The sequence below is a fragment of the Poecilia formosa genome, unplaced genomic scaffold (assembly GCF_000485575.1).
Source record: "Poecilia formosa unplaced genomic scaffold, Poecilia_formosa-5.1.2 Scaffold7, whole genome shotgun sequence".
Lineage (NCBI taxonomy): Eukaryota > Metazoa > Chordata > Actinopteri > Cyprinodontiformes > Poeciliidae > Poecilia > Poecilia formosa.
In genome coordinates, this window is record NW_006799946.1 from 671,311 (window position 1) to 688,375 (window position 17,065).

The 17,065-nt window shown below is 38.6% G+C and overlaps 1 protein-coding gene across 1 annotated transcript; it reads right to left on the reverse strand.

Moving 5' to 3' along the window:
- Nucleotides 1-418: 418 nt before the first annotated feature.
- gpr142 (G protein-coupled receptor 142) lies at nt 419-8,894 on the reverse strand. The gene is made up of 3 exons (XM_007570406.2): nt 8,714-8,894; nt 3,452-3,606; nt 419-2,471 (listed from the first exon to the last, which is right to left on the reverse strand). The coding sequence occupies exons 2-3, from the start codon at nt 3,588-3,590 to the stop codon at nt 1,525-1,527; spliced, it is 1,086 nt and encodes a 361-aa protein (XP_007570468.1). The 5' UTR covers nt 3,591-3,606; nt 8,714-8,894; the 3' UTR covers nt 419-1,524.
- Nucleotides 8,895-17,065: the final 8,171 nt, after the last annotated feature.

Sequence of the window (17,065 nt, forward strand, 5' to 3'; positions counted from 1 at the left end):
TGTGGAGTGGAGAAGGGCAAATAATTGGACATGGAGGTGAAGGCACTTGCTCGTCAAAAGCAGGACAGAAGCCACTTTTGTCGAAGAAAAATATCAAGGATATACTGAATTTCTATAGTAAATACAAGGACTTGTGCAAAGCTGTTTCCTTTGAAGAATCTCTGATTGGTAGACATGGATTGTGGACTATTCCATGTCAATGAAACAAGTAAAGACAATATAAAAACCTCAAAAATGTCTAATTGGGGGGCATCGAGTGGTGCAGTGCTACAGTCCTCAAAGTGGTCATCTTGGTTTCAATTGTTGACCTCGAGACATTTGATGCAGGTCTTCCTCTCTCCTCCATCTTTGTACATTTCTGTCTGGAATCTGTCAATAAAGGACTCCAGAATGATTACAATCTTTAAAGAAAAATAAAGTCTGCTTGGGTACTGGCTTTATTTGTGTGGTAAGGAAATGTATAATGTTACAAACTGCAACATTATCATTCAAGAAGGAGATAAAAAAGGTTTTCAGTTCATTTAAAAATAAAAATTTAATGTAAAATGACTTGCAGAAAAACAAAACATCCAACATTTACTTCTGTAATGCATGAATAATGATAATAATAAAAAAAACATATTATATACAATAATAAGACACTTGAAAAATCAGGTGCGGCATTAAACCATAACAGTTTCAGGTAGTACGTTTAAATACAGTTATAACTGATGCAGCTTTCATGAGGCTTCACTGATTCAGTGCTCTTTGGTGAAAGTGGAAATGTACTAGCTGGCTATGCATGCACACGATCATGCATGCATGAAAAGCTGTGTTCTCCGTGTGTGCTTGTGCACACGTCTACGGCCGACCTGCACTTTGCTCGTGTTGGTTGGTGTCTCCACGGATTGAGGACTTGTTTACAGAGCAGGTCTTCACCCCTGCCTCGTGTGCAGCTTTTTCATTTCGTTTCACAGAAAATCTGCTCGTAATTCAAACAAGCAGATTTTGTTCCTGAGAGAGTGCTGTGGGGTACAATTTCTTTGCTCGATTGGCTTAATATCTGTGGTTCATAACAAACTGCTTACAAATGAACCGGTCACATTTCAGACCACCCTTTTTCATTTTCTAGACTTGCGTAACAACTGTAGTGACACAGCAGACTCATTTTTTACATTTAGCGGCAAGCGTGTGATTTATTCTATTATTTTCCTACCCTTGATGGCTAGCAGAATGAAAAACGTGAAATTTCTACCAAATATGGAAAAGAAAAAAAACAAAACCACTTTAATTTTGTCAAATTCCTTGTTGCAAAGATAAATAAACAGCCGTTTTGCTTGATTTAGTAAAACAAACAACTCCAGGTCAGAGAAGACAAAAAAACCATGAAAGTTCAGATCGTTTGGAGCCCTGTGAGAGAGCTCCAGGGCTGACTGGCAACTGTCCACGACCGTGGCTGGAACACAGTGCTGGCCCCTGGGGTTTGATGTGCACCGAGACCGTGGGACGACGGGTGTTTTGGATTAATGGGAGGGAAACACCAGGTCACGAGGGCTTTCTGTTTCTGCGAGGTGACAAGGGGGTGGAGTCTCGCTGCGAGCGTTTGTTGTTCCCACTGTAGAGAGACGAGTTGGAGGCGTTGGTGGGGGCCTGCTGCTGGGGCAGAGGCCGGCGAGGGTGCAGCGGCCCCCCTCTGAGCAGCATGATGTCCCGCACGACGCTGCGGAAAGGCCTGCTGACGAAGCAGTAAAGGAAAAAGTTGACAGCCGTGTTGAGCATGGCCAGCATGTTGGACAGGTCGTAGGCCAAGTGGACACGCCAATCCTGGTGAACCGAGGAAACATACAGGTGGTAGATGACTACAACAGTCCGAGGAGCCCACAGAACTGAGAACACAGAGGTGAGCGCCAGCAGCATGGCCGTGGTTTTTCCTAGACGGCGCGGAGGCCCACGCTCCTCTTGGCAGGGCTGCTGCCTCTGCCTTATCTTCAGCTTGCGGATTATCAAAGAATTCAGCACCAAGAAGATGCTGCATGGCAGGAAGTAGATGATGGTAACATGTGTCCATATGAGCACTGCGTCCAGCGCTGAGGGAGGGTGGCTGTCCCTCCACACGTCTGACCACCAGAAGAAAGGTACGCCCGACGTAAGCGACAACACCAGCACCGCTGCAATGATCTTCCTGGCCCGTGCTGGGTAGCTGATCTGTCGGTGGAGCAAGGGGTGGCACAGCGCCACGTACCGGTCCACAGTAAGGGGTACGGTGGACCAGATGGAGGCGTGGTTGGCAGCAAACTCTGCAGCACTGACCACGTGCAGCAGGACGGTAGGGACGTCGCGGTGAAAAACAGCCGTCTCTAGCAGGAACCCAACAAAGATGATGAAGAGCTGGGAAAGAATATCTGAGCCTGTCACTGCTAAAAGGTAGTAGTACAGAGGTTTCTTGGTGCGGCATGCCAGTCTGCACAGGGCCACTGCTGTGAGGATGTTTACTGAAACATCAAACAAAGACAGAAGCAGGAATGTCATTATTTCAGCCACAGAGCAACAGTGTCCATCTACGGCCCTGTTGGCCTGGTGTCTCACATGTTTTAGTCAAGTTTCTTTTCAAAAGAAATACTCCTTTTGCATCGTTTCAGTTCATTGTAAAAAATATTACTGGCATGTTAATGGGTATATCACGTATTCATAGATTTCTTAGTGGAACGAAACTCCATATTATTCTCTGTAGATTTGCTTGTTTGTGGATTTCTTGTAGAGCGTATCTAAAGCATTCAATAGAAAATGCAGCATGGTGAAATACCTTAGTGCAACTACTTGACACAAAGCTGGTGATAACAAGTCTGTGGAAGTTAGCCTCTGTGGCAGATGGGTTCCACTAAGCACATAAATGCATACTAAGGTATTTTTGGTGTTTTACCGAATTGTTTTTAGGGAAGCTTGAAGTATTTGTGGATTTCAGCTTTATTTCTCATTTTCAAAAAAAAGGGACTTTCCCTCTGATTGGCTAAAAGTCAAACCCTTTCCTTGACTGTAGATTTACTTACCTTTGAGAACAATTAGTAAAGTGAACTCGGTGGTCACTGATACCTCTGCCTGTTTTTAGGATTACTGTAAATCTCCTTCAGATTGGTACCAAAAAATGTGTTTTACATAGGAGGAAGCAATGACTAAAGCACATCTGTCATATGCTTTTACCACATACCATGGGCTGGTATAAGCGATGCAGAAAAAAAAAAAAATCTAACAGTGATTGGCTTTATTAATTAATTAATTAATATATTTGGCTAAGATCACAAATATGCTGTTGGTTCTTATGTTGGAAGAACCAACAGCACACATCATATGACCACCAGTATATCATCTAATTGACCCATTAGCACCAGTAATATGCCACTAATTCACTTTTCTATTCAATCTATAGTTATGCCTTTAATTTACATACGAACTGTGAATTAGACGAACAGTGTACCTGGTACTCCCACACAAAGCAGAACACTGTAGTAAATGACTGGAATGAAGCCAAGGACACATTTGGATCTCTGCAGCTCCTCTGGTTTTAGGTCCAGCTCCTCGTAGCTGGACGCTGTCACATTAGGCCAGTCGATCATGGCCTTTGTGCTTCTTCTGAAGAGTAACACACACAAAAAATACAAGTCAAAGAAAAATGAGTCTAAGTGTTTAAAAAAAAAAACAGCATAAAATAGAAGTATAGATTATAGATTCTCTTAGAAGTCCTTGTAACAGGATCTGTTGGAAAATCATTTTTGAAGGCTTACTTTTAATATTTATTGTTTATAATTCACGTATAAAACAAACAAACAAAAAAAAAAAAACATCTGCTGTCTTCATTTTTGAGCTGGTAAAATGTAAAAGTGTGACCGACTCATTAGCTCATATAACAAGGCACTCTAAAACTGTCCTGCTGTCTCTACCTGACTTCTTCTGTTGCTGTTCTGAGCCACAAAGGGGAGCCTTTAGAAAATACGTAACAACCAGGCACATGCACATATACACATATGCAACATGAAACCTTTAACAAAAATTAGCTAAGTTAATCATTTTGGTCTTAGCTGTAAAAAGTGCAAAGAAGTGGAAGTCTTCTCTCTTGTCCCTGTCATGTCTTTCACTTAGAAAACTACAAAAAAAAATTTGCATAAAATGCTGGTTTGTGCTGATGAGATTTCTGAAAGATCTCAGAGAAACATTGTTTGCACAGCCAAACAGCCTCACATATGAACAGTGTCAGTCAATGCACTCATTCAATTAAACTGCAGGTCCACAACAACAGATGGGGCTGACTCATTGACCCTATTAACCTCCTGTTTCTCAATATATACTGCTTTTTTCTTTCCCAGTTTGACCTTTTCACCTGAGTGTTGTTCACCCTGTCTTCATCAGCCAATCCAGGACCTGCTCTCCTAATTTTCTTCACTCATCCATGTCAACCAAATTTGGACTGTATTATCTTTCAGCCATGTGTGGATGCACAGCAAGTATAAACAGCACTTTAAAGTCAACACATTCATAAAAGCTTCCCCCTCTGATACGATCAGGGCAATCACCACTACAAGCAGTTTGTCATATTTAATTAATGCCATCATAGAGGTTGTTTATGTGCCAAAACCCCTGAACAAACACCGGAGGACTGGCACGTTTGGTGCCTGTAGAGGTAATTTGATAACAACACCGAGGGGCATCAAATTGCTTTGTGGATGGCTGCTTTATTTCATCTTGGCACCAGCAGAAAGGCCTGAACCAAACTGCAGTTATGAACATTAATGATATTCATGGCATATAAAAAGAACAGGTCAGCAGGAATAGGGCAGCTTCATGTCCTCTTGAAATTAGTTTCTCACGATGTGCAGGCATCCTGCAGTAGAGCCACTGGTCCTTAACTCTGAATCGATCCGACTTTTCAGCTCCAAAAAGCTCCAATTCACAGGCACCGATGCTCAATATTTCCTCAAGACCTAAGGTTTCTTAACTGTTTCATTGCAAAGACCTTTAATGATTTCCCAAACTTGTTATGAGACATTTTAAAACTAAAATAATTTTTGCTAAGTCTTGATAGAGTTCGAGTTAGCTTTAAGATTTCACATGAAGCAGGAGTAATTTTGTTACAGTTTCCTGCATCTAACTCCTCTTTTTTTCTGACTGCATCATCCCAAAGCTTCAAATATGTGCAGAGAGACTTACTAACTGAAATATGCTTATTCTTTGCATCTAATTTTATTGTCAGTGTGAAAGGTTTTGCCATCTGCCAGGTCAGAGGGGGGATTTCAATGTTTTATTAAATTCTGTTAAGTGAGCAGAATATAAAAGGGTGATTAAAAAAGGATCAAATAAGTTAAAACTCAGCGTTCAATGTTCACTTTGTCCACTTAGATCTACTCATCATCTGTGTGACACTGAATGCCCATGGATCATTGTTATATTAGTAATTTGATAAAGCTTTGGTAATTACATTTGACTTTGAGTTTTTGTGAAATTTGTTTCTTTTTTTTTTTGTTGCGATATGTATGCAGTTTGATGGAGGAGAGTTTTTTTTTTGTGTGTGTTTGTGGTGGAACCTTTCAGCCCCAACCAACCTTACCCTTTGAGGGAAAGGTCATTTCCTTTTTCAATACCACTGTGTAAGTGATATTGAAACACATATAAACAGTGTCAGTCAATGCACTCATTCACCAGTACACAAAGTAACAGCCATAAAGACACCGATAAGCAAGCATGGTGTGGAAGAACTTGACTTAAATGTACACAGTTGGACATACACAACATGAAGCTCTTCAGTTGCACTGATTCGCTTTATAAAATAAAATCATTATGATACTGTGATCTTGCTATGTTATTTAAAGCAGAAAAAAAAGTAAAACAAGAATCGGTTTCTTTGAAGCATTTTTTTTTTTTTCCACGCAGAAATAATGTCTATACAGCTTTAAGAGACTGAACAGAGGAACATCTGCAAGGTCAGGAGGAAGGGACAAAAACACACTGAGACATTTACGTAACATTCATCTGACCAAAGCTCCAGAACATGACTTTCGGTTACTGTTTTGTCAAGACTGAACTCTCACAGAGACTTCAATCCGGGACCATAAATAGCTGCCATATCCCTGAACTTTTGGAGGAAACGAGAGCTTAGACTCATTCCAGTTTCTTGCTTTTTTTAGGCAGTTTGTGTATCGATAAAAGCCTTTTCCCATTTCACTTTTCTTTATCTAATAGCATGAGATAAGATGTCCTGTTCAGTATTAATAGGCACACACGGCTCCCGCAGGAGGTGGAGTGTGTGTTTGCAGGGATACATCATCCCTGCATTGTGTGACACAAGGTGCCACAGTCTTACAAACAGCATGTGACATCTGCAGTCCTGCATGACATCCAGGATTTTTTTTTACTCACATTTAAAATAGTAATCTTTCTGCCTGCTATCTCAACAGTAAAAACAAAGTCATTTAAGTTTTAGTTTTTGAAAATAATCAAAACGGATCAAATTATTTTATATGGTATGTCTGCAGCAGAAGTTGACTAAATTTCCGTCGTATTTTTTTTCTTAATTATTATTATTTTATGCACTGCTTTGCAAACAAATTTATGCTCTTTACATTTCTTCACATTAAAACCCCAGACTACTAATCGCAATTGGGAAGTGGAAGGAAAATGACACAGGACCCTCGAAATGTCTCCTGCAATTCCTGTTTCAGGTAATATAGACAGAGTCAAGACAAATTATATAAATTCCAGTTTGATTTTAGATATAAAGTGCAGTGAGGCTCAGTTTTAGTCTGACAGTTGTTATATATATATTTTTTTAAAGAATCCAAGTTGATTGCATCTAGCCACTGACTCTACAGCTATCCCTCCTCCTTAACGAGCATCAACAGTGGACAGTTGATTGCATGGCGTCATCAGCTTACAGCAATTCTCCAGTAGTACCAGACTCTGTGCGAGAAGCCATCTGCAGTAACCAAATGGAGGTTTGAGTGGACAAAGTACGCACAATAAAAACTGTGACGAAGTGGTCTAGGAGTATTTTCTATGAGAAAGCAGAAGCTCCTGTAGTAGCTTCACTTAGGAGATAACTACAGCTAAGCATACAGGGTTGAGTCAGTAGTAAAATCTATTCCATGAAGAGCAAAATACAGATAGTTAGAGGCAGGGATAGCCCCATCAGGTGTTTTATACTGGAGTGAGACAGGGTGAAAGTGAGAAAGACAGAGCTAAGTGGATAATCTGTCGAGAGGGAATAAGGTAATAATTGCTCAGCTAACTCCAGGAAGGTAAGACAGCTAAGTAGAAACAACGAATGACATGTAAAGTCTATGACGTGAACAAAATAGAGACAAAAAAATGAAGTCAGTGACAGCGATGACCACAGAATACACATTTAGAGGGACTAAATGTGGTGAGTCTATGTTGACTGCACAAGATTTCATTTATGTGAAAATGTTTTAAAAGTTAGTAGCTATAACATACAAAATATGACAAGCTGGAATCCTTAAAGATTTGTCTAAAATATTACCTTTCTTTTTATCCGTTTATCCAAGAGTCCTGCCGCTCATCAGAAAAATACATTTTGGAATATTTGCATCTCATTATGAGCAAGTGTCCCAGCAGAGTTTATGAATAAAAGACTCTCTCTACATTTGGAGCTTAATTTGAAGACTTTTACTAACTCTCAGCCTGTGAAGACACCTGATCTGTTTCCTCACATGCCTCGGCTCAGGACCAGAAATGAGAAACATGATCGCCATGAACGAGAAGGTCGTGAGGCTGCTGGCTAAACGTGAGGCAAAAGACCTGCAAACTCTCGTGGTGATCAATAATCCTGCAGACCAGCCAAAATCTCCTTTATCTCAGACGTTTCCCTGGCACCTTCATTCCCGAGAGTGCTGCGGATTCTGGAAGGAGAGATCGACCATTCTCACTCCAGGTGTGTTTTACTATGTCATCCTTCAGGTGGCTAGATGTGTTGCACAGGCAATCAAACGACTCAAAGTCTCAACAGAATCATCTCCACCTCTCAGCAGATGAGTGTTTGAACAGATGAGCTCCATCAGATCAGTGGGATGGTCCTTACTGACAGAAAAGTTTTTCTAGAGATGCAGCTGGAGGCTGCAGGACGCGGCTCTGCAGGGGGGCTTCGGAGCCCAGGATGACGAACCAAACTCTGCCTGCACGCCTCTCAATTATTCATCACCTGAAACAACAGTGCTTTAAGACATTGTGTGCTCCGAGCCTAACTGCACAGCAGCTGGTGTTTTACATGACAACAGGACTCATGTCTGTAAGTGTTTTGGAGGAAAGTAAAATATTTATTTATGTATTATGGAGAGAAGAAGAAGAAGAAGATGAAGTCCTGAGAAAATTAGCTGCCAACAGATGACAGTGGGAAAAAAAAAAATGTCTGTGCAGATTGGTTACTGAGTTGGATGCCAAAATTTTGACCTGCGGTTGGAGCGCAGAAGATGAGTGAATCCAGAAGTACTTCCTGACACCAGATATGATGATGAATGGGTTTCAGGAAAAAAAAATGTGGGGGTAAAATAACAAGAAACTAGTTCAAGCCAACTTTTAAAACTGAGATAATGCAGACCTGCTTTCTTGAGAAACTTATGATTTGAAAATTTCTCCCAATCCAGAAAATCATTTAAGTGTAAAAGCCCGGATTGAGCTTAAAAATGAATATTTTAAACATTTATTAGGATGAGTTTCCGATCTGCTGTCTTACCTTCAAATCCAGTTTTCAGGGTGTTTCTCTCCTCCTGGATCACAGCAGGTCCACTTTAGCGTCGCTCCCCCCCAAATGCTCCTTCAGAGTCTCTGCTGGATGACCAGTAAGGAGACAAGGAGGAAGCTGAGGAGGAGGAGGAGCAGAGGAGTCCAGGCAGCTGGTACATCGCTGCAACAACTAAAACTGAGGGAGAGGAGAGAAATGAGGCAAAAGAGGAGCGAGGGAGGGAGGAGGAGACTGATGTGTGAAGAAGGAGGGAACGGATCTGATGAAGTGGAGAAAATGAAGGGAAACCACACTGAGCCTGACAGGGGATATAAAATGGTCATTTTTCATGCTCATGGATCTAATGGGGATTTAGTCTGAAGTGTTTTCATGCTGGAAAAGTGACAAAATAAATAAAGTCAGAGCTTTCAGACCAACTCTGCAGCCAAATTCTAAATTATATACCAACCTCATTCAGCTGAATTATACAACACTGCTGAGAAAAAATGGAGGTCTGACCAGCAGTAATTTGAGATGGTATTCATTCTATTTCTTTTTTTTTTCTTATTTGAATTCTGATTAATCATGATTCTTAAGAAAAAAAATGAAAGAAGAAGCAATACAAATGAGCCATTTTCCCACTTGTACTTTTCTTATATCTATCCTCCAATATAACTTTTTAGGATTTATGGAGACTTTTTTTTGGATCCTGTGGTCTGTGGGTGAACTTGCTTGGACAGTTTGACCTGAGCAGGTTGGCTGTTTTGAATCAATATCTTCCGTGTACTGAAATTACAAATTTCTAATTGTTTTTTTAAAAACCTTTATAAACTTCTAATCTGCTGCAAAATTCTTTCTCAGGGCCTCAAAGAACTTTGTCAATCTTACCACAGTGTTCATTCACCACATCAACAGTCAGGAGCAGACTAAGTTAAATGTCTGAGGTATAAACAAGGCAAACCTCCTTCAAAATGATGTATATGTGTAATGCTAGGTGTTTTAAAGGGAGAATACATATGGGAGTGTCCATATTTGTTCCTCACGTAAACCTTCTAATTACATTTTACAGAAAAAATATGGACTTTTTTTATTTTCAGCATTGTTAAAGCTAACATTAAATATCCAGATATCTTTTCTCTCTAATTTCAAAACGCTTTCCCTGCTCTTACTCATTTATCCTAACATCAGATTATTATTTTCTATTCAAGTTGACTTATTTTAAGCTATTCTGACTCATGCCTGTATGTAACACCAGAACTGTAAGGCATCTCCATCTCAGAGTCAGGTTAAGTTGAACAATTGCATCATTGATGTCAGAGGGAGAAAGACAATCTCAGTTCAGTCTTACTTGTTTACTTGTTACTTGTTTTTTTTTTTTTGTTTTTTTATCTTTACATTTCGCTCTATCTGAACTGATATTTTCAAGAGCATGCCATTTTACACAGCTTTTAATATTACCATATATTTCTCAAGGTCAGTTCCTCTCCACCTCCACACATTTTCCTCCCTGCAGTCAGGTGTGTAGGAGGCTAGAAGATTACTTCAGTGTCTTCATTTCCACTTGCACCAGCTGTGTATCACCGATCCCACCGGGCTGAGTCATCAGTGTCCTTCTCCATATTTATTTATTTGCTCACTTATTTAATCAGTCAGTAAATCTGTTTTGTTTCTAAGGCAGAAGTGATTAGTTACAGGAGCCACACAAATTCAAAACTTCAAAACGAAATGGTGACCTTTAGAAAACTTCATTTCGTGACAGAAAAAAAAAACCCAGCAGCTTAGTATACAAACACAGAAAGGTCTGTTTGCTAAAATAAATGTTAAATGCACAATAAAGTAATTAAATTCATTTGGCAGCATTAAAATCATCTGGGTGTATCAGGATGACGAGCAGAGATGGGGGCTCATCTTTTACTCTGAGCAGAGCAACAAGATGTTTATTATGTTGTCTCTTTTTTCCGATGTTTGCAGTCAGTGTTGCTGTTTTATTTAGGATTTTTGTCACCTTTTTTATAAGCTTTTGTTTATTTCTTCCTCTGTCCTCCTCATCCTGCTTTAAATCGATATCATTATCACAAGCACAAAAAGTTTTATTTTGGGCAAAATAATAGAAAGGATTCTGTTACATTTGCTGCAAAAAAATATCAGAGAAATCTTTAAATCTGAAAAAATTCTATGAACTAAAAGTTACGCTAAAAGAAAGAAAAAAAGAAAGAAAAAATAAGGTAAACTGTCCGATACCTCAAAATAAATTTATCATAAACTGGAGAGGCTATCCCATCATTATAGGAAAATATTATCCAGTAAATAAATAAGTAACTTGATATTTTTGGTATATTTTAGTTTATTGCATGTTGAACCTCACCGTAGTTTCATCCAATCTATGCAATTTACATACAATCATTTAGAACTATATGACTTAGAAGCCTTACAATCAGAAAAAAAATGATGTAAAATTTTGATATCTATGTTTCTGACAGTACATGATTCAGTTGTACTTCATAATTGAAATGTACACAATCTTTAGAAAATCTCATTTTAGTTTTCCAATGAAATCACCTGTGGGCACATTTCGGTGGCTTTTCAAGAAAGGCAGAATCAAAGATGTCAGAGGAAAAAGATATTTTGAACTTTTCAGAGAAAAGAATTAGAATGTCTACAGTAAAAGATCCAGATAGCTCTCTTAACTGTCCGAAGTGATGGGGACATGGTTTCCTGTCTTGTGTCAGGAGACAGGAACCAAGCAGGAGACGGCTCCTTCAGCTCAGGTTTATATTTCATCAAAACCTGGAACACATTAAATTAAATACATCACGTTACGTCGCTAACGTTGACTGTCAATGGAAAGCTGAGATTTTAGAAATATTTCAGCTGAAGAGATGAACATGGAACTATAGAGGCTTTTAATGATGTGATAATACATAAAACATACACAATGTGCATATTAAAGAAATAAAATGAGTCTTTGGTGGTGTTTTTTGCTGTCTTATAACATGAATGGGAGGACGATAACAGAAAAGTGAAAGTGATCTAAAATAATGCTATTTTGCCAAGAAGATGCAATGAGACTTTCTGTTATTTTAGTGTGAGATTAATGTCATGTTGTATGTTTTTAAAGTGGGCCCAAAAGCAGAATGGAAGGAAGGCAGCAGGTGATTTTGAGATGTTTAATGAAAAAATACTGAAAAGGAAAAAATACGGAAATCCAAAGCCAAACAAAAATAAATCATAACAAAAGTCAGCTAGGAGACACAATGAGAATGGGGGGAAGTCATGAAAACTACAAATTAACTGTGGAGAATAAACAGAGAAAAGATGGGAGTAGTCGGGAGGATCTGGCAGGGAGTGCGTGAGAATGAAAGGCTTAGATACTGGAAAGGTTGAATGCTGAACAAGAGTGGAGGGGGCAGGAGGCAGAAGGAGGAGAGGGAGAGAGAAAGTGGCACAGGGTCCAGGAAGAGTACAAAGAGGAACATTAAATAACACTAAAGAATAACTGAACTAAAAAAAGCGAGAATAACAAAGAATAGCTATAAGAAATCAACATAACTAGAAACACTAAGAAGAACTGAAATAAAGCAGAACAGGAACAAGACAGATTTCACCATCATGAGAAAGCAGCACAAAATAATAACGAAACTAGAATCAAATCAAACAACAAAACCATCTAACAACCCAGGGATCCTAACACTTAAAGCTCCTGGGGCATTCAAGCTTGACGCTCAGTGAGGATCTGCATTAAATCAGAGGAAGTCTTAGCTTGGAGTTGTTCTTTTCTGGCTTTGATGCATTTATTAAATTAAATAAAAATAAGTAAAAGAAGGAGATAAAAGTCAATAACAATGTCACAGATGCAGCACAAATGATTTCAGTAAATCAGATAGGAGTGTTATAAAAGTAATAAGACATCAAAACTGTAAAACCCTGAAACAGAATGATGAATACCTGCAAATCGGATACATTTGGATTTAAGCTACGTCATATCAATGTGTGTATATAAATGAGGTAAATGAATTCATATTTAAAATGCAACGTGCACAAACATAAAAACGTGTTATTTACCCAGAAATTGGGACACAATGTCCTCTGGGAGCGACAGCCTGCAGCAGCTTTCTAATTTCTCTCACGTATTCTTTGCAGCATTTGAAGCTAACACAATTACATGGAAGGAAATCGGCACCATCAGTAGATCTGGGAGCTGACTTGTTGTTCTGAGCAAGACAAATGTCTCCATAATTTAACTAAACCCTTTAAGGAAGCACGTCTCAGGGCTGCAAATTGTTGACGATAGCAGAGCTCCAAAGCAAACAGAGCGTCAAACAAGCAGATCTGACCGCCTAATTCATCCAAAGTGTGCTGAGAAACCATTTGAAAACCCGACCTCTACGTGAGCTCGCTTTGAGCCAACATGGCTGACCCTCACCCTGCAGTCGCATATCAATGGGTGTTTATCTGACATACAGTATTATAGCCCTGATCTTGCCCTGCAGCAGGGGTCGATCAGCTGACGACAATGCACAGACAAATCTTCTGCCAATCAGAAGAAAGAAGATTCCTCTCCTTTTATAAGTAGGAATAACAACAACAACAAATGCAACATCTTACTGCTGATCCTAGACTAAGTTTTCCTCTGCATAATGCATTTGTAAAGTTTGACTAATGGTGGTTCATTTTCTGTCAGTGTTGAAAATGATCTTACTTTTGAACACTTCACTCATGCAGACCACTGTCTTTAGATAAAAGCAGAGTAGAAGTGTCAGAGCAGTAGTTTTTGCCAGAGACAAAGGTATAAACTAATCTCCAGCCAACAGCTGCACAGCATAACGCTGCTACCACCAAGATTCACTATAGGGCAAGTGCTTTAAGGATGATGGGAGTTATTGTTTTTAATCTGTAAAAAAATGCATTGACAACAAACCCCTTCTCAGATAATCAACGAAAAAAAAGGGGGATATATCTATAAATCCTATTATGAAATAAAATTAATTGAAAAATAATTTTAAATCTGAATAATTTGGGCTGTTTTTGTATATGTATACAAAAGAAGAAAAAAAAAAAGCTCATAATTATACATTCTCACTTTGTGCCATAAACCTTTCTGGTTGTTGCGCAGTTAGAATGACCAAAATTATTCATATTTTCTAGATGCCAGAAAACTAAGTGTCGAGTGGCATTTAGTTGCTGCAAATCAAACTGCATTTGGAAGTTTGTCAGACGTTAGTAGACAAGTTCAGTGAAAATCTGTTTCAGTTAAAGCTAAGTGTTAGATTACTCAAAGAGGAGAGAGGCTCTCTCTAACCTCGCAGCAACAGCTTCTTATTCATTTGTGACCAAATGAATACATTTGGGTTGAGAATGTCTTGCAAACACTGCTGTGTAGGTTCTGTTTCTAGACCAACAAAAACATTTTCTATATTGTTTTGTGTATAACTTAGGCTTCAGAGTGTATGTCCTAATTAAAGTAGCAGAATCTGATATTTTACACTTGGCCTAGAGACAGATGAGCTGGACTCAGTCAAATTCTCGCTTCTGCTTCAGTCATTATTCTCACTAGTGCTTCTTTGGTTTTCACCATTTTCTGTCCTTGAGTCTTATTTTTCCCCAACGTTAATCCTAAGCTCTATTTTTCCTCCAAGTGCAGTCCCAGATCTCTGCTTCTATGCTTCGTTTCACTGCTGCGTCTAAACCGCTGAGGTGCAAACAGCTCTCAGTTGCTCTGTCTGCTTTAAACACATGTAAAAATTAATCTCTACAAATAACTCAGAAAAGCGTAAAAGACAACAAAACCCATTGGATCTATATCTGATTTCATTTAGATGAAAAAAGAAACCAAAGTTTGAAGACAAAAAAAAAAAAAAAAAAAAAAAAACTTGATGAGCTTAAGAAAGCTAGCAGAGCCATTAGAAAAAATACTTTAAAGGATCAGAACGTCTGGATCGTTAGAAGCAAAACAAAAGAAAATTATGAAGCTTTGAATGTAGCTTTTCCATATAGTGCTTCTGTAATTAATTTTTTTTTTAATTTGTCTGATTGATGGCTTCTTATTTAACCATGATCCACGGTACACAAATGCTTTGATTAATCCTTAAATACCAAACCATTTTCAGGAGAAGATCAGAGTCTAATTTCTTTTAGATATTTAATCATCAGGAGGCTGTGTTCAAGGGTGTAAGATGCGTAACGTCAGAATTACCTCCCTTTGTCTGTCTGCAGCTAATTTTATAACAAGCCTGTTAGAGGACTGAAACCGCCCCCCCCCCCCAGAAAGCAGAGGTTAAAGAAGCGACTGAGTGAGATGAAGCGATGCTGTAGCCGAGCTCGTCTCACAGGTCACCCTGACTCTGGACGTCTGCCACAGCCTCATCTCTAAACTGTCCCTGTGTGCAGCTATCCTGCAACGAGACACTTGGTCTGTAACCTGAACAGCATTACAGACAAACAAATTATCTCCAATCAGACACTCACTTTGACTGCCTGCTCTGCGTTTGGCAAACCAATTGCAGTGAAAATGTCTTGCGTATATTTATGTTTTACTCCTGGTTTTGATTTATCTTCTCAGTCCTGTAGAAAAACTGTGTGCAGCCTTAGGGGTTTCTTTTCTTTTTGCTTCTCTGTTGACTTGTGTATACAATGAGAATAGTTTGAGTTATGACGTTAAAACATTTGATTAATGAGAAAATGAATATTTCTTTTTGTTGTAGAATTTTAGCGTCTTGATCGTCCGTCAGAACCACTTGATTGGTGCAGCTATAAACTTATGCAATGCTGTAAAACCTTTTAGATTTTAACAATATTTTAGCTTATCAAACAACTTACGGCATCAAACAAAGACAACATGGTCTGTGTTTGATGACCACAAGAGAAAACAAAAGGAAAGTAATTTTTCTCTAAAAATATTCACCCCAAAGAATTTTGGCCCATTCTTCTTCCTCCCTTTTAATTCAGCCCACTGGACTTTGACTAGGCCACCTCGAAATCTTGACTAGTTTTCTTTTAGACTTTCCAAATTCTCTAGTTTATCAGAGTTAATGATTGATTATGGGGAAAATACTTTGTCATTGGATCTGGTTTTCATCAGTTGTTTCTCCTAATTTACAAACTCAGATGCTTTTTCATGTTAAAACATCTAAGCAGACAAAAATGCAAAAACAGAAGAAACCTGTAAGTACTGGAAAACTATCTGCCGATAGTTTTTACACTATATTTGATTTTCCAAAGAATATATGAATGTAGTTTTATAATTTCAACTTGTCAGATTTTTTTTTTTTGAAAGAGAGGCACATTTCTGCATTTTTTTTTTTTAGGAATCATACCAGAGCAGTGACTCCATCAGACTTTCACATTATTTCTTTAATTTAAATATGCAGTTAACTTTTTGCTTTAAAGCAAACAAGACCTCACTGTTGACACTGTGACTGCAGTCCATGTAATTACAGATTTAAACAATGTGGATAAAACAATTAAGCTCAGGAACTCCATTAATAATGGCACATGACTGCAGAGTAATAGCAGACAGATTAATATGTATGTGGTAACAAATAGCTTCTTTGTTTACAATTTCTTACATTTGTATAGTGTGTCTAGGATTACCGCTAGATGATATCTCAAATGTAATGAATTTTCTATATTTTGAATCCAAAATGTTTGCCACAGTTAATCCAAAAAAGGTTAAACAGACTTTAACGAGATAATTATGATAGTGTAAGCAGGTCTGCAACAGCTGCAGGAACGGTTTTCAGGTCAGTCTGTGATGTGGTTTCTCTGGACATCATCCATGTGACTAGGATCTTGAATCCAGGGTCCTTATGTGGCAGTCTCCTGCAACTTTTAGATAAGTTTCTGTATCAACACAGCTGAGTTAAATGATGGTGTCATGAGCCCATGATTTGAGGAGTAAAAGGTGCAGAACAAATCCAAAACCTGTGCACCAATAACAGTTCAGAGCCAAAATCAGAGTGACTCAGTTTGTGGACAAGGAACAGGCAATGATCAGGAGTTAGAAAATAACAAGTCAGGTATACAATAAGAACCTTGCTCATTTGACAACAAGATAACAACAGCCAAACTCACAGAGTGAGAGTTTATATAGACAGCAGGACAGGTGAGAACAATCAGCACCCAGCAGGGGCAGAGCCACAGGTGAGAGTAATGAGTTAATCAGCACGTAAGAACGGGGTAGAGGAGCATCATAAATCATGGCAGGAAATTGTGACAAAGAGGCAAATGTTAATCTCTCACTTTAATCAGATACACCCTTTCTAAAGCATAAAATGCATAAAAAGAAGAGCTGCAACTTTATTTTAAAGATCTACAAAACTTTTCACATAGCTTGTAAAGTTTATATGTTTTAGAATCTACAAACTT